At 45.4% G+C, this 17945-nt stretch overlaps 1 protein-coding gene across 4 annotated transcripts in view; it reads right to left on the bottom strand.

The window, feature by feature from the left end:
- The window catches only part of LOC115073549 (EMI domain-containing protein 1-like), a 231785-nt gene that overhangs the window by 76108 nt on the left and 137732 nt on the right, over positions 1-17945 (bottom strand). For all 4 annotated transcript variants that reach the window (XM_029572076.1, XM_029572077.1, XM_029572074.1 and 1 more), the window contains exon 4: positions 7803-7895. In XM_029572076.1, the coding sequence (XP_029427936.1) occupies positions 7803-7895 (93 nt within the window). The remainder of the gene's footprint in view (positions 1-7802; positions 7896-17945) is intronic.

Raw genomic sequence — 17945 nt, 5'->3', positions numbered from 1 at the left:
TCTCACGTGGCAGGGGTGGACAATGTGCAGGCAGATTATCCCAGCAGACAACAGCTGGACCCAGGAGAATGGGAGCTGTCAGTGGAAGCCTTTCACTCATTCAGCACAGGTGAGGTGAACCCCAGTTTGATCTCATGGCAATGAGGAAGAATGCCAAGGCGACCACGTTTTACAGCACTGAAGGGAGTTTTGCTCTGCAGGGATCAACATCCTAGTTCAGCCATGGCTAGAGAGGCTTCTGCTATATGTCTTTCCTCCATGGTCGCTCATAGGTCAGTTGTTGTGTGTCACATCGAGCAGCATCATGGGCGAGTGATCCTGGTAGCAACGGAGTGGCCATGCCGTCCGTGGTTTGCAGATCTGGTTCAGCTAGCAGTAGATGGGCCCATTTGGGTAAGTTTCTGTTTAGCGGCTTGCTTTTTGAGAGGTGACATTTCCACTTGAAAGGATATTCCGAGCCAGTGATTATTACTCTTCTTCAGGCTAGAAGATCCTCCAGTTCTTTGACATATATCAGAGTCTGGAGAGTGTTTCAGTCCTGGTGTGGAGTCCATGACACTGATTCTTTGCAAGCGAATGTTTCCCAGGCCTTGGCCTTTTTGCAGGAGGGCTTGTCAAAGTGTTTGGCCTAGAATTCTCTCCAAGTCCAGGTGGCAGCCTTGGGTTGTTTCAGAGGGAGGTTGCAGGGAAGATCCTTAGCATCTCATCCAGATATAGTGCATTTTCTGAAAGGAGCGAAGCATTTGCGTCCTCCAGTCCATAGGTTTTATCCATCCTGGAATCTTAACTTGGTCCTGTGAGTACTGTGTGGTCTTCCTTTGAACCTTTGAAAAGGTCTCCTTTGAAGGATCTTACCCTGAAGGCGGTGTTCCTGGTGGCGACTTGCTCGGTGAGATGGATTTCTGAGCTCCAAGTCTTATCGTGCAGAGAGCCTTTTTTTGCGAATTTCTGATGAGAGGGTCTCGTTGCGGGCAGTTCCTTCTTTTTTGCCCAAGGTAGTGTCGTCTTTTCATCTTAGCCAGATGGTGGAGCTGCCAGGATTTTCTCACCTGAAGCCCATTTCTCCCCATGCGAAGGAGCTTCATCTTTTGGATATGCATCAGGTTCTCCTCAGATATCTCAAGGTGACCAATGGATTTTGGTGTTCGGACCAGCTTTTTGTGTATTCAGTGGATCAAAGAAGGGTTGCAAAGCGGCTAAGAGTATGATTGCTCGTTGGTTGAAGGAAGCAAAGGATATGTAGCAGTGCCTCAGCGCTTTGTTCTCTGCCCCCATCTGCTGGTAGTGATGCAAAACCCACCTGTCCAGGAAGGAAAATTAGCAGGTAAGAACCAATTTTCCATGACCGTTGCTGCTTTATTGAAAAATGTGCACAAAGAGAGCGTTCCAAGGATACTCCAGGGCAGGGTTTGGAAGTCCGCACACATTCATGTATTTTATAAATGCAGCATGTGTATGGACTATCAAAAATGTGCACAAGCATTTTCACCTGCCAATCAAGCTGCATCAGATTCTCTTTTGTCTGAAGCTTTTGGGTGGGTGGGGGATTCTTGAAGCAAGTGATGGAAGGTGTGGGTGAACTGGTGGAGGTCTCAATGAACTGGTGCTTGGAAGTAAATGCACAAATAAATATTTCATAAGCGAGATAATGTGCATACAAGAGCAAGCTTTAAAAAAATACCTGCTGCCATGCAGAAACAGGTTTATTACATGCACATGTTGCAGGTAAAATATATATGCATATGCTTTTATAAAACAAGTGTATGAACTATATGGATCCCTGCAGTAAAAAATGTGTGTTTACTTTCGAGACAGTGCTAAGTGATATTTTATAAACTTTAGGCACACTTACTTATGCATGCATGTGTTAAATCATGCACACACTATTGAAAATTACCCTCCTGATTTTTTAGTAAATCAAGCCCTGTGTGTCTCATACGTGTCTCTTGGTTCTCTCTTCCATGTAGGTATGAAGTGCATCAACACCAGTTTCTTTTCAACAGCAGATTCTCTCCTGATGTTTGTAGTCTTTCAAACTGGTGAAACTCCTCCAGCACTCTCTCCTCCTTCTCCATCTTTCCCTGTGTATAGTCTTCATCTCCATTTCCTGTTGTCTTTCAACATTTGCACATCTGTCCCAGAGGAGGTGGCACATCAGTCACTTCTTCTCGCCATTGAACTGTGACGCATGGGAGTTCTTAATGGGCATCAGATTTCTGAAAACTCCCTCCTCCCCCAGCCCCTTTTGTATTCCTTTCCTCAGCTTGCTCTGGCTTTGGGAGCATAACAAGTTTAGCATCTTTAATCCATCATCCTATAAATGGGAGCTCTCAAGTGGGAATAGTTTCTCTCTAGCAGTGCTTGAGGAGCATTGACAGAGCACAGGGATGGGGTGTTGATGTCTGTATTTAGCTGTATATGCGGTGAGCCTTGGAAGGAAGGAGCCTGAGAAGAAGCGGTCACTTGGCTAGTAAGGACAGATTCAGGAATGGATATTTAAGTTAAAGTTAAGTTCTAAGGATGATGTAGAGCGATATAAAGCATGATTAATAGCAGTTGGTTATAATCAGCGATATAGAATAGTGTAAAGGGATAGTCCTCTGGCTACTACTACGGTCCTTTCTGGCCAGTCATGGGCTGAGGTGTGAACTTTTTGAACTACTGTCGGATTGGCACTGCCTGTTCTGCGAGCAGATCTGGCTCCAACAGTGCCTTCTTAAATTAAAAAAAATCTTTCTCAAGACGAATATTAAGAGGTATATTCCAAAGGTGAGGAGATAGGAAAATCAAATTACATGAGAGCTTTCAAAACGAATATTACGAATAGAAGGTAGCACTAAAACACTAAAAGTTCTTGTTGTGAAGACCATTATTGACGAGAAGGAAGATAGGGAGAAATCACAGAGGCAAGATAAGGAGTGCCCCACCTCATAGCCTTAAAAGTAAGGCAACCAATTTTAAATAAGATGCAAAAAGATACTGGAATTATGTGACAATTTGATGTAAAAATAGCTTACCTTCAAATAGAATTTCAAGAAGTTGTCTATATGAAGCAACCTCCAGGGACTGGTGAAGAGGACAAGATGACAAGAATTTGCAAGGTCCAAAGGCAATATATGGATTAAAAACAATCAGCTCATGCATGGTGCATGACATTAGACCAAATACTACTCAATAAAGGTTATCACTGTAGGGTCCCTTTGGGATTCCTAGGTAGGTGTGGCCTTGTAGAGAGCTATGCATGCCATCTATGTCATTGCATCCTCATGTATGGCCGCTGCAATTGGTTGTTTCCTGTGTCCATATAATAAAAGAGAACCCTAGAGGAGTTGTGGGCATTTGAGTCGAACGTTTAAGGGAGAGGGGTGTTTCTTTTCAGTTGACTTTTTCCTGGAGGGATCCTAGGCCCAAATCAGGGAGATATGGATTTGTGGAGATTAAAAAGACTTTATTTTGGATCTTTAGTTGAAAGGAACTTTTTCCCTTCGTTTTGTTTTTTTATGTGGGTTCTTGTTTATTCCCCATTTGGTTCTCTCAGCCCGAGAGAGTCCATGCCAAGAAGGCAGAACTGATAAAGATACATATCAAGTATCCAGAAGAAGCAGAGGAAACAAGAGAGAGCAGAAGTGGCGCCCACGAGGCGCCGATTCACAGCATCTACAGTATACACAGGGGAGTCAAGGAAGTGCCTAACTGGTACAATAAGGAGAGGAGCAGAGGAAAGGAACTATCCACTCAGAACCTCAGCAATACTCAGGGACCATTTACAAGACATTTTAAACTGTTGTACAGAGTCAGGATAATCCCTAAATTCCAGTTGGATTAGCAGATAAAGGCCCTAAATTTCAGGAGGAAATAAGGGGAATCCCAGTAACAGAAAGGAGGAACCACACCATTGCTGATTCAAGTACTTATTTCTGGATTATGGATTTATCAAAGGAAAAGTGCACAAGTTACATCATCATCATTAAGAATCAGATCAGTGAGTTTATACATTAACATGTAAAAGAATGTCCTGTATAAATTATTTATGCAGATGATAATGTTAGTAGCAACAAGTGACACGTTTCTACAAAGAGTAAAGACTTTTCTAGAGACCAAGATTGAACTAAAAGATTTAGGAGAGTCAAGATGAATCTTAGGTATCGACAAGCAATCAAAACAGTTATACTGAAGAAATCCTAAACAAATTTGGCATGAGTGACTGTAAGCCAGTATCTACACCCACTGAATAAATCACTTCACAAGAATAAGAATCAATCCTGCATGCAAGGACCTGAACTCAGTAAAGAAGATTACCATCCAAGCAACACTCATGTGATTGGGAGAGTGTTGGAAACGCATTTCATGTCACTGTGCTGGATGTATTAGGTTTGCTGGTCCTGAACTGTTTTGAGCTACTAGGGCTTCCATACTGCTCTGTAGTTATATTTACATGCTTCCTATTTGTGTGAATTGTGTGGCTGACTTCCTTCAGCTCCATTGTATCTAGTTAATAAAAGCAGTGCTATTTTACTATAAACAAGAAACCTTCCTGGCTTGTTTGATTTTCTTTAAAAGACATTCTGTTATCTAAACAAATTATCTTGTGCCGGAGCGCACTGTTAACCGGCATTTGGACGCACATTTTCAACACGCTAGCTTTACCCCTTATTCAGTAAGGGGTAATAGCGCGTCGAAAATGCGTGTCCAACCCCCCCCCCCACCGAGACTAATAGCGCTCACAACATGCAAATGCACGTTGATGGCCCTATTAGTCATTCCCGCGCGATACAGTAAGTAAAATGTGCAGCCAAGCCGCACATTTTACTTTAAGAAATTAGCGCCCACCAAAGGTAGGCGTTAATTTCTGCCGGGGCCGGGGAAGTGCACAGAAAAGCAGTAAAAACTGCTTTTCTGTGCATCCTCCGACTTAATATCATGGCGATATTAAGTCGGAGGCCCCAAAAGTTAAAAAAAAGTTAAAAATAATAAAAAAAAAATCTTAAATGGGCCCGTGGCTCGCGGGTTGAAAACCGGACGCTCAATTTTGCCGGTGTCCAGTTTCCGAACCCGTGGCTGTCAGCGGGTTTGAGAACAGTCGCCGGCAAAATTGAGCGTCGGCTGTCAAACTCGCTGACAGCCACCGCTTCCGTCAAAAAAGAGGCGCTAGGGATGCACTAGTGTCCCTAGCGCCTCTTTTTACCGCGGCCCTAATTTAAATAAATTAAGTTACTGAATCGCTCACACAGGAGAGTGACCTGTGAGCGTGCCGGGAGAGCAGGCGCTCTCCCGCTCGGTTTACTGTATCGGCCCGTGTGTGTGCCACATAGAGCCTCTATGATTCCATACCAACAGGGTGTGCCATGTAAAGCCTCTATGATTCCCTACCAACAGGGTGTGCCACATAGAGCCTCTATGATTCCATACCAATGCTACGCTTCCTGCTCAATAAAGCCAAGCTGGAATAATACCTAAGATCCTGGGATAGCTATTTCCACCAACCCGCCCACTTAGATAAACTAAGAGATGCACTTTAAACATCCGTGACTAGAATTCATAAATAAGGGACATGAATCACAAACAGGAACCTCAGAAATATGCAAGAATTTATGTGTGTATGTCTGTGTGTGTGTCTGAGAAAGAAGCAGCACTAGGAACTGAAGTCTCATTTGTCACTGGGGGAGAGGGCTGCAAAGGGAGCAAGACAGGAAACGCAAGGGTTCCTTCCATAATTTCAGTCATCGTGGTTCCCCTCTGTCTATCTCAAAGCACACTGCTTTGGCCACTGCCCTGCTTTTCCTGAGTCACATGAAAAGGCAACTACTAAAATGAACAGAGGGAAGAGAGGGGGCAGGGAAGTAAAGAGATGAAGAATAAGATAAATGGGAGAAGGTGCACTTGCATGCAGGGATTTATGAAGTCAAAAGCACTAAGAGAATTCAAGAAAAGCTGGAATAAACACAGAGGATCCCTTGGTTGAGAAGAAATGAAGGGAAAGCCAGAAAGCAAACGGGCCCTGGAGTATTGCAATAGAAAAGAATACCAGATGGATGAGATGGGTCTGCTGGCCTTTATCTGCCATCATATTCTGTATCTGTGATCCACGATCACAGAACAGAGATACAAAAAAGGACGACATGAGCAGATGGGCCACACTTCTCCTTCTGTCTGATTTGCTTCTTCTCTTTGTCCCTTCCTCGTCTTCCCGCAGCACTGAAGTGCTGTGCACTTCCTAAGCTTAGTGAGACATAAAATTCACCCTGTGCACCATCAGTTTTCCCCTGCCAGCTAGCTGTAAATCACAGCCAAAGGAAAATCAAAGTTTCAGATGTGGCAAACCCACATTTTTAAGCCAAAGCCCCCCTTCAGGGCCAGTGCAAGAGTATTTGGCACCCTTGGCAAACCTGGGGTCATGCATCCAACCTCCCCCAACTTATCTCTAGCACAGCATTCCCTCCTACTGGTAGCAGTGGCTCCAGAACAGTGCTTCCTTTTTTTGCAGCATTAGTTCTGTCACAGCAGCTCTCTGGGCCTCATGTTGGCAGGATTTTGTCACCCCCAAAACTTTGGCGCTCTAGGCAAGCGCCTAGTTTGCCTAATGGAAGCACCGGCCTTGGCCACCATCCCACGACTGCTTCCCACGAGGGAACCCAGAATATCCTGGGACATGGCCCCTTTTCATGTGCTTTTAATACAGCACTGACTTGGAATGAGCTTAAACTTCCTGCTTCCAGGTTTGCATTTATAAGGCATTCTTCATCCAAGCAAGATCCCAAAATACTTTACAGTTCTAATCTTTCAGAAAGGACATGCAGCCTCCTCTGGAGTGGATGGACCTGGCAGCACAGGCTTCCACAGGTCACACAAAATGAGGAAAACAGTATTCTTACTGTTCAAATGCTGTTAGGCACCGGATAACACACAGGTTAGTTTTCAGTAATCCGCTTAGTGGCGAGATTCACGGGTAAAGCTGCAACCATATAACTTTAACGAGGGAGACTACCTGCCTGCTTTCTTTTTGAAAATCCGCCAGAAGTTATGTGGGTACAACAATACCTAAATAAATGTGCCACTAGGAATGCAGCAAAAATTACAGGCAGAGCGAAATCCACATGTGCAGCTGGCATGCACGGGTAAATTTTCCATTCAGTGGTTCTGGCAGCAACTGACATTACACAGGTAAAATCTAACCCAACCTTTTCAAAATGTGCAGTCGGCAGCAAGGCAAGGAGGTGCTTTCATTTTGAAAAGGCATGAAGACATCAATGACATTGGTTCTTTCTTTTCGCATCATTTTCCAAAACAAATCAACAGGAAAAAAAAAGTTAGTTGAGTTTTTTTGTTTTAGCGTGCGCTAACAAAATTTAGCAAACATTAATACAAAAAAAATGAAACCCTCTCCCCATCTAAAATTAAACAAAAGACATAATAAAAGGAAAGACTCTTTCCTCCACGTCCAACAGAGGCTGGAAAGCATTTTAAGGGTTTCTCCTCACTCAGAATTCAACGATCTTACCAACATACGACTGGTGCCCATCACCTCCCAAGTGTTACAAAAATCATCTTCCTCCTCCCTCCTCGAAAACACATTTGATGGCCAACAGGCAATTATTTATTCTGCTTGGTGAGAAGAGAACCTTGGGGTAGCAGCCAACCACTGTGTAAATGGTATATTGACATTCATATTCCTTCTCTCTTTATTATATATAATTTCAAATCCTAGTCTGCTCTTGCTTAAAGAGGGAGGGGTGTGTTGTACACCAATCTCGGTGGAATAAGCTCCTGCCTTTTCCGAGGGCATAAACTACCCGAAAACCTACCTGAAAAGGCTCCAGATCGGTGAGGCAGCCTCCGCCCTTGAGTGCTTGGACGTACAGCATCTTGGACTTCAGCATGGCTGGTGGTCACGGTATCTGCAAAACATTTGGAAGAAGATCCTCAGTGATTTCTGTACCTTCTCCTCCTTTACTCTCCTGGTTTGCAAGTCTAAGCTCGGGGTGTCAAGGAAAAGGACCAGGCTCTCTCATTCCATGAGTACTGTGCAGAGGGCTCATCATCAACCACAGGGTTGATCCAGACTTCTTAGTTACTCTATGGAGGTGGGGCTCTGTCAACTGAGAAATGAACACGAGTACCTCTGTACATTAAAGAAAAATATAAACATCTACATGCCCTCAATAGCACTTCTAGTAGCCACTTGGTCCTGGAGAAAACAAAAGCAATAAAAAAAAGATGTCATCCATGATCTTTCAGAACTGTCTTTCTTCAGATGTGCGGTCAAGAGGGAGATTTGGAGAAAGGGAGCTGTAGTCTCCTATCATTAAAATGCACTGGAATCAGGAATCCTTAAGGGAGGAGAATGTGGAAAATGAATGCCTTTCTGGCCAGGTCTCATCTTCCCAAACAGGAACAGTGACTTCCCAACATCAACAGTAACCTTTCCTATGATGTTAAAGCAATGGCGCCTCCCTCTCACACTAACATCTAATTTACATTGGAGATCAGGAAATTAAAGCAGTTCCACTAGGTCAGCTGAAAACAAAAATAAATAGAGAGGATTCCTAAAGCTCTAGTGAATCAAGATCTGACAGAATGTCAGGTGGTTCCTGCCAGGACACTTCCTGTGTCCACTCTGCTACTGCATCAGCCTCACAGGCAAAGCCAATAGCTAGATGCTATGAAATGGTACATCACTATTGGCTTGGCCTACGAGAGTCACAGGAAGATGTCGTGGCCCCTTGCCCATTTAATTCATTAACTGCAGCCCCATCCATAATGTGTTCAATTAGTTTTATTACATTTTCCAGAAAGCAAGAGACACAGCTGCTTGATCAGACTGAGAATTCACCAGTCCTGCTAGAAACCTCACACTACCCTTAAAAATCACGCAGAAGCCCTCCATAATTCACAGGCGAGCAGCTTGTCCATTCCACCGTTCTCTTTTATAGAGCTGGTAAAAGAAAAAAATTCAGTGCTCCTGGTCCGAATCTGTTCCCTAATCTGAATGCTAAACAGAGAGAGGAGCGGCATTAGGAGAGTTAACAAAAAGTCTGCTCTTCCCCACCTGGCAAGCCTTCATCCCACTTTCTCCATTTCAACTATCCAAAAGCAGGGGCTGTTGCTAGAGCCAGAAACTGGCAGTGGTAGTGGTCAGTAATGGGGTCAACGCAAGGCCTGCGAGCTGGCACATGCTTCCAAGCCCTGTCACAGCCATGCCTTTCCTCCCACCCCTGCACGGGTTTCCTTTGTAACTGGAAGTCTGCACAGGAGGGGGGGGGGGGGGGGCAAGGTTTCCATGGGATCTATGAACATATGGCGGCTTACTGACCCCGCACCAGTTCTATCACTGATTATCACCATCACTGGCTTTCTCAGAAAGTGCTACCCCTGCTCTGCCTAATTTCTCCCTGATTGGGAGTTAGGACTCCTGGGATTCTATCTCTGCTTTGCCACTGATTCTCTGTAGGACCTTGGCTAATGAGTTTAGCCAACTGATTGGGTGATAATAAAAGTAATGTCCCTGTTTCCTCTGGAAGGATTCAGCAAAACCTTCATCTCCTGGTACATGCTGCAGGTTATCCAGAAGCAGGCGTAACTCAACGAAATAAGGTAGGGGGGGGGGAGATTTAGGTAGGGCGGGGGGGGGGGTTAGATAGGGAAAGGGAGGGAAAGGTGGGGAGGACCAAAAAAAGTTCCCTCCAAGGCCGCTCCGATTTCGGAGCGGCCTTGGAGGGAATGGGGAAAGTCATCGGGCCTCCCCTAGGGCTCGGCGCGCACAAGCTGCACAAGTGTGCACCCCCTTGCGCGCGCTGACCCCGGATTTTATAACATGCGCGCGGCAGCGCATGCATGTTATAAAATCGGGTGTACATTTGTGTGTGCCGGGTGGTGCACACAAATGTACCCCGCGCGCGTAACTTTTAAAATCGGCCCCTATATGTGTGAATCTCATGCCACTGGAAGGTGTCTCACAACTGGTCTCATCTCAAGCCTCTCACACTGCAGGACCTACAGGTGGCCATAGCCTCCAAAAAGAGAATTCAAAAAGGTTGCACTAAAAAAGATACAGTGAAGGGTAACCAAAATGATAAAGGGCATGGAATGGCTCCCATATCAGGAAAGTATAAAGAGGTTAGGGTGTTCAGCTTGAAGAAGAGACAGCTGAGGGGGGATATGATCTTTAAAATCATGAGAGGACTAGAATGGGTAAATGTGAATCTGTTATTTACTCTTTCAGTAAAGATAAGGGATAGTGCATAAAGTTAGTAAGTAGCACATTTAAAACAAATCAGAGAAAATCCTTTTTCACGCAATACACAATTAAGTTCTGGAATTTGTTGCCGGAGGATGTGGTTAGTACAGTTAGTGTAGCTGGGTTTAAAAAAAGGTTTGGATAAGTTCCTGGAGGGGTTGTCCATAAACTGCTACTAATCAAGTTGACTTAGGGGTGGATTTTAAAAGCCCTGCGCGCCGGCGCGCCTATTTTGCATAGGCCGCCGGCACGCGCAGAGCCCTGGGACGCGCGTAAGTCCCGAGGCTTTCTAAAAGGGGCGGGGAGGGGGCGTGTCGGGGGCGTTCCTGAAACGACGTGGCATTTCGGGGGCGGGCCACGGTGTTTCGGGGGCGGGCCTGGGGCATGGCGCCGGCCCGGGGGCGTGGTCAACGCCTCCGGACCTGCCCCCGGGTCGGGTGACGGCGCATACTTTTTTTCGCGCCTGGTGCGCGAACAAAAGTACGCGATCGCGCAAATTTTTAAAATCTACCCCTCTGGGAATAGCCACTGCTATTACCGGTGTTAGTAGCCTGGGATCTATTTAATATTTAGGTACTTGTAACCTGGATTGGCCACTAGGGAACAGGATGCTAGCCTTGATGGACCCTCGGTCTGACCCATGTTCTCTTCAAGAAAGGACCCAGCTGCCAAGTGAAGCCTCTTCACTGCTAGCCCCTTTTCTGCCCCCTTTAACTGCGGTTCCCAAAGTTGATCAAAGCAGACAGAACTCTCTCCTCCTTCAGCACTGGCCCCCTGGCACAGGTGGTTGTTACTGTCAAAGACAAGAATGGAAGCCATGGCTTCCATTCTACAGGATTGGGAAGAGAGGCATAAGGATAAAGGAACATCAGAAGTGCTGTGCTGAGTAATGCCAACGGTCCATCGAGTCCAGCAATCTGACAGTGGTCAATCTGGATCACATAAGACGAGAGCAAACCTGGGAGATAAGGGGAAGGAGGCAAGACTTTTTAGAGGCCCAGAGTAAAATAAGGGGATTAATGTAGAGAAGGGGGCAAAGGGGTGGGGGGAGGGAGGAGGGGTCTGGGAGGATGTATTCATAATGGGAGTGGAGCAAAGGGAGGAGGGAAAGAGGCAGGGAATCAAGGTAGGGTTACCAACAGTGCTTTTATTTTTTCTAACCAAAAATGCAGGGAGCTGGGAGCTGCTGCTGGTGCTGATTTCCTGCTGCTGCCAAGAACTGTGGTCTTTGGATGAAAAGATTCAGCTGAAAATGCTGTGCTACTGCACATACCAGCAGTAGGAAGATGGGGCTGGCAGTAATCTGGAGCCCCTTTTGAGCACCCACTGCTCGCCAAACTGAAATCCCAGAAAAACATAATCCCGAAATGAACCTGCCCTGTAAAATGGAAGCCTGTGACATTATGGGCCTGATTTTCAAAAGCATTTACGCACTTAAAACTGGGTTTTACACATGCAAATGCACTTTACCCACATCTGACCCTGCATCCATTCTCTTTCGGTGGAGATGTTTGCTCCCCCCCCTCTTCACATTATGCCTACTTCACCTAACGGAAGACCTGGGCCCGGCACACGTGCTCCTTGTCCCAGTACAGACACTTTGGAACTTCTGATATCGGGGGCAATTTTCAAAGTGGACTCTAGTCTTCAAAAACTTGTCTCTCAATAAATGGGTTAGTCTATTAGGTGCCACCAGCATCTCTGTCGCAAATGTTAATTTGCCATTCGCTAAGGTCCATTGTAGCAAATGACAATCCTTTATTTCATGTGGGATTAAAGAATTACAATTTAAATAAAAGAAAGCAAGCTAAATATCATTTTATGTTGTTCTTTTCATTTGCAAAGCAGTGCTACACCCAGCTCTTTCCAGATTTATTCCCTGCGCACAGCACCTGAAACATCTCGCTCCTTGGATTTTAATCTTACCCGCTGGGGGGGGGGGTTAAAGCTCACTCTTTGGAAGGGACTACCCGTGCAATCTCTGCAGCAGTGCTCTTGGGGTTTAATTGCTACCATGCAGGGAGGCCCTAAAGCAGTCAAGGGTTTATTTAAAGACAACTTAAAGATCTGGCTCTCTTCCATTCGGTTTATTCCAGCTCCAGTCTCCCTCGGTAAGCCTCACAGGAAGGTGATCGTCCTTCCGACCACTTCGCTGACTGCAACGGCGGCACTGCCTTGCATATGAAAATGAGCTGAGCAGGAGTCCTGAAATGTCACACTGATCAGGGACAGAGCAGGATGGGGGGGGGGGGGGGTATTCTCTGCTGCAAGAGAGCCAGGAGGAGACCCCTGAAGAGACCCTCGCGACAAGTCGTGCAGACGCACTCTAGCTATCAGTGACTTTTCCCGGGAACAGGATCCTGTACCCTCCCCTTCTCTGGCTTGCACTCTCTCTCTCTCTCCCCCGACCTCCCCTCCACTTTGTCCTCTGGTGAAATCTACACTCTTGTTCTGCTCCGCACAGCCTGATAATGAGAAACCTCTGTCATCTTCCTGCCCTCCCCTGTGTTGGGTCTTTGTAGACAAGAGCCAGCTGCTTGCGTTTAGGCTTCCCCAGCACTGACACGAGTAAGGACTTAAGGCTGCCTTTGGGTAGAAGAGACCTCTCTAGTCACTGCCCTTTGAACTCAGCATACGCCTCATGATGTAGATCCCGCAAGGCTGGCCTTGTGCCTTGACCCCCTTCTCACACCAGAAAACATCGTATCTTTTCCTCTCTGTTCACACCTCCTATAATATACAGCACAACACAGTTCTTGTTTTAGATTACCAGACACATCTGGCATTCAGCTCATTGTGTCTCAGACCCCTCCCAAAGATTTGTAACAATAAGGGTATTTATTCTTTACAGAGCACTGTAAGCATGCACAGCACTGTACAAAGAGAATGACACTGCTCCCTGGCCCGAGCAGAGCCTCTCCAAGGGCTTCCAGGACTCCTCCATCTCACAGCCGATGGATTTCCTGGCACAGAAGCTCCTTGAAATGTGATGAGCCTGGAGGTGGGATTTGGACCGGGGTATCCCAGATTTCACCACCCCATGTACTAATTCCTTCCAGGCTGCACTGTCACCCCAAAGACAACAGGCAGAGCTCCACAACACATGTGCCAACAGCTGGAGGCTCCTGAGCAGGGAAACTGGCGGAAAGAACCAGAAAATGGGTCACTATTAGTCACAAATGAGAAGAGAGTGCTACTTCCCAGGAACATAGAAAGAGTGCAAACAACAATTCTTTTAAGTGGGCATTAATAAACAGCTATCCACAAATATGTAATTAGAAAAGAAGGCTTTGACTAGTCCCACTGCTTGATTGGCTGAACTTTTCACTACAACACAGGCCTGAAAAACCGAAGAAGTGTCTTTCAGTTTGTGTTTATGTGGAAAAAAATTTATAAATCAGGTTTTGCGCCTTTTTCTGGCTCTGGGATTCTAGTGTACAGTACAGAAGCGTGATAAAGTATTTATTTAACCAGAGTTGTGACTTGCTAGACACATAGCATATCACTTTTGAAACTGATGCTTAATCCCAAATTGTAAAAAAAAAATCAATAGACAATATACAAATAAAACATTCTTCATAAAATCAAAGGAATTTCAATAGAGGATATTGCAAGAACATGGCAAAAAAAAAAAAAAAAAGAGTAATGCAGACAGAGAAGGAGAGCCCTAGTGGTCAGAGAAGAGCAGGGCTTAAATTCCGCTGGTGCACCTCTCTGGTGCATCGCTTATTATGTGGAGGGGAGAGAGGAGAAAAGAGAAAGTCGAGATACAGAAGGAGTGGGTGGAGGGCAGGTAAAAGCAGATACTAGCAGAGAAGAGGAAAGAAGGGACCCAAAAGAAACCTTCATTTAACATGGATTTGCCAATGTAAAAACTTGATTATTACACTCTTCTTCTTCTTCAGGAAAACCTAAAAGTAAATGCCTTCAAGTTAAAATATGAAGGTAGAAAAATGCTCGGGTGGGACTGGTTGAATCCATTCAGCAGAAAAGCAATGGTTTCTTGAAAGAGATGTTTAACTCCTTTATTCAGTATAATAATAAGAAAAGTGTTAAGAAAAACATTTACAAATCCAGAAACAATTCACTGTATACAATCTTACAAAGTGCACTTTGTTATTTTCCAATACCCTGGATCATTTCTGTAACGCTCACATGCTAATCTGATTCTTGAAACGATCAAGAAATGGAAAACAGCCGTGATCGGGAGATTCTGTTCTTCCCTTTCTTCACAACTGCCAGCTTGCACTGTCCCGGCAGGAAGTCTGAGAGACACACAACATATCGCTTTTGAAAGTGATACTTAATCCCAAATACAAGAAAGCATTCCTATTTAAAGCGGCCGCCTCCCCACCCGCACTCTGCCCAATAGCGCCCACATCATCACCATGGTCGTCCTCATGTTTTCAGAGCCGTAGCACTTAGCAGTGATTTGTCACTGTCAGTCTAGGTCTATGCATCGCTGAACTTTTATGTATGTTTTCATGCACCCCCCCCCCCCCCCGTCCTGAATTTCGGAGGGTGTGGGCAAGAAGTCATTTTCAATAAATAAAGATTGGAAAGAAAAATCAATAGACAAGATAGAAAAAAAAATATTTCTCATAAAATCAGAGGTTTTAACTATGGATACTGCAAGAACATCTGGAAGAAAAAAAAAAGGGCAAAGCAGCTGCTAGACAAAGAGTGACATTGGCTGTTTCAGTGGGCTGGGTGCCATGGAAACCAGGATTCAAATCCCACTTCTGCAACTCGTGAACCTTGGGCAAGTCACTTTATTATTATTGTGCAGGAAGAAGGAGAACGAGAGACAGTGGGAGGGGGAGGGGGAGGGGAAAAGCAGGGGCAGAGAGGAGAATGAGGAACCTAAAAAAAAAACAACCTCATTGGAGGCATACTGAGAACATAAGATCTTGCCATACTGGGTCAGACTGAGGGTCCATCAAGCCCAGCATCCTGTCTCCAACAGTGGCCAATCCAGGCCATAAGTACCTGGCAGGATCCCAAGGGGTGGGTAGATTCCATGCTGCTTATCCCAGGACAAGAAGTGGATTTTTGCAACTCCACCTTAATAATGGTGAATGGACTTTTCCCATAAAGGAAAAGGAAATGAAAGAAAATCTAAAGTAGATGGGCATGGGAAGGAGATGAAGAATGCCCAATGCTGCACAGAAGGAAAGGGCATGATGAAGTGCTGAAAGGGGCACACTGGAGTGTGGATGGCTTTAGAGCTGTACAGAAGAGTTTGTCCTTGTGAAAAACTCCCATCTGCGACCATCTGGAGGAAACCAGCCCTGCCACGAGTCACCACTGCTATTTCAAGCAAAAGAAAAACATTTCAGGCTAAACAGTTCCTCCGAGGCTTCCAGTCTGTTCTTGAACTGGGGAGAAGGAGGAGGAAAAGAAGTGAAAGAGGGACCAGGTCAGTGACCGAGGATATGGGCCCCAGCCAGATGCTGCTCCAAAATCCCTTTTTTTTCAGTGCTTGGGCTGTATTGGCTTTCCCATCTCTTCCCCAGCAGTGCGGGAGTGAAGGGAGATAGTGAAAGGGAAAAAAAGGGAGACTGCACAGATGAAACAGGGAGACAGAAAGCGCGGAAGGTGGAAGAAAAGGAAGAACAGAAAAGGCGGAAGAGAGAGACAATAAAAGACAGAAAGCAACAAGGTAGAAAGCAGGGTCAAGAAAAGAAGGAAGAGGAAAGTATAGGGAAAGAGAGGAAGGAAGAAAAAGATGGAGGTAGATAGGAAGGGCGATAAGGAGACAGAGATGAAGAATTCCCAGAGGAAATGGGATAGGAGCAGACCGTCTCCTGGGGCTTGGGTTCTTTATTTAAGAGTGTTCATGTGGAAGTAAAGCCCACCCTGCAGGGACGTCTCTCAGCTCCCGTTCCCTTCAACCCTAATGAACTCATTCTGCAGCTCAGTGACATGCCTTCCCCAGGCTCCCAGGAGGTCTGCTGAGCACACTGACCCCATGGTGCAACTCAGTTTCTCCCTGGGAATGTCAGCCCTGCAGATCTTCTAATTCTCTCCGCCCCCCCCCCCAAAATAAATAAATTCATAAAAGCCTGGAAGGTACATCCTCTGTCTTATAACTTTATCTCTTCGATTATCTTCTGAGCCGAGAGGGGAATCCAATCTATTCATTTAAGGTCAACTCCCCACTAGAAAATAGTCAATGAATTCTGAATCTGCCCTCTAAGAACGATTGCCCTTTCCTCAGCTAGGAGGGGATTCAGTTTCCATTTGAATTTAATCCTAAACCACATTGTTCTTCTGTTCCATTCTGGCCTCATGAGATTGGGATACTTTGAAGGTTGTGAGGTATTTTATAGAACCAGCAAAATAAATCTAATAGCATATGTTATTGTGCCTAAGTTCTCGGAGTGGCTGCAGCAGTGCAGAGGGGCACAGATGTTATACTCAAAGGACCTTTTTCTTAACATGAGCATACTATGCTACTGAGTTCATACATCAGAGAACATGAAATGTATTAAAAAAAAACCACCACATTAGAGGCCCAGAGTAAATGCGTACTACCAATCAAAAAGACACAAAGTGGTCCAAAAACAAGCCAGTATGGTTTAATATCAGAGCAAAGGATAATAATGGTAAGAAAAGCAGTTAGCAGGATGAATTAGCCATGCTGCAGAGGTGATGTCATCAGGGCAACACTAGGTGGAAGCTGTCTCTCAAAGGTTAAGGCTTTTTGCCCTACTGGGCATGTGCGGTAGCTCCCATGCGAATGAGCCTTCCAGAAGTTTCCTCAGTTCTTATCCAAACAAAAAAGACATCCAGGGGATGCAGAGATACTGTCCAGGGAGGAAGGCGGGAATGCATGGCTAATTCATCCTGCTATCTATGGAAAATACCGTTTACAGTAAACAAACTTGCTTTTTTCTATCGATAACTAGGCTGAATTACCTGTCCTGCATGGGGAGTCCCAAACTGAGGGTTGTGAAAAAATACACCTTTGGCCATGTGGCCCGTAACGTATCGTGGGGTCGATTTTAAAAGGCGTGCACGTGCGTCCATGTGCACATGGTTCCTGGCGCACACGCATGGACTCGCCGATTTTATAACATGTGCATGTCGGCTCGCGCATGTTATAAAATACGTTTCCCGTGCGCACATGCATGCCAGATTTTCATGTCCAAGTGCACATGTGCGGGCGGATGACTTGCTCCAGGTGCGGGGAGAGGAGAATTTTGAATAATATGCTCAGCAATGCGAGTAGGGCTTCCCCAGTTCTCTCCCAGTCTGCTCCAATAAAGGAGCAGACTGGGAAGGAACTACCTTACCCCTAACCCTACCCTGCCTCCCTCTTCCCCTCTCCTCCCTGACCCCTAAACTAACCCTACCTATCCCCATTTTTTTGTATTTTTGGACTTACTGCTGCCTCTCCCTAAATTCTAGGCTGGGTCCCAAATTGGAGAGGACACTAAACACCACTGACTCTCTCAAGTGCAACTCAAAAATGCCACCTTATTTTTTCTACTCTTCTCCCCCTTATTCACCTAGGAGCTTACCATTCCAGATAGCCTCAGAGGAGGTGCTGCACCCCTCTCCTAAACTCGCTAACCTCAGAATCAAACTAGAGCCGGTAATAAAATAAGAATCATTACTCATATAAGCAAAGATGATAAGTTGCAAAGGATAATGCATTTGGGCACAAGAAAAGGCAGATACAATGCACTTTGGATCAACACTTGCT

Source organism: Rhinatrema bivittatum, chromosome 11 (genome assembly GCF_901001135.1).
Source record: "Rhinatrema bivittatum chromosome 11, aRhiBiv1.1, whole genome shotgun sequence".
Classification (NCBI taxonomy): Eukaryota; Metazoa; Chordata; class Amphibia; order Gymnophiona; family Rhinatrematidae; genus Rhinatrema; species Rhinatrema bivittatum.
This window is presented reverse-complemented; position numbering and strand designations above follow the sequence as displayed.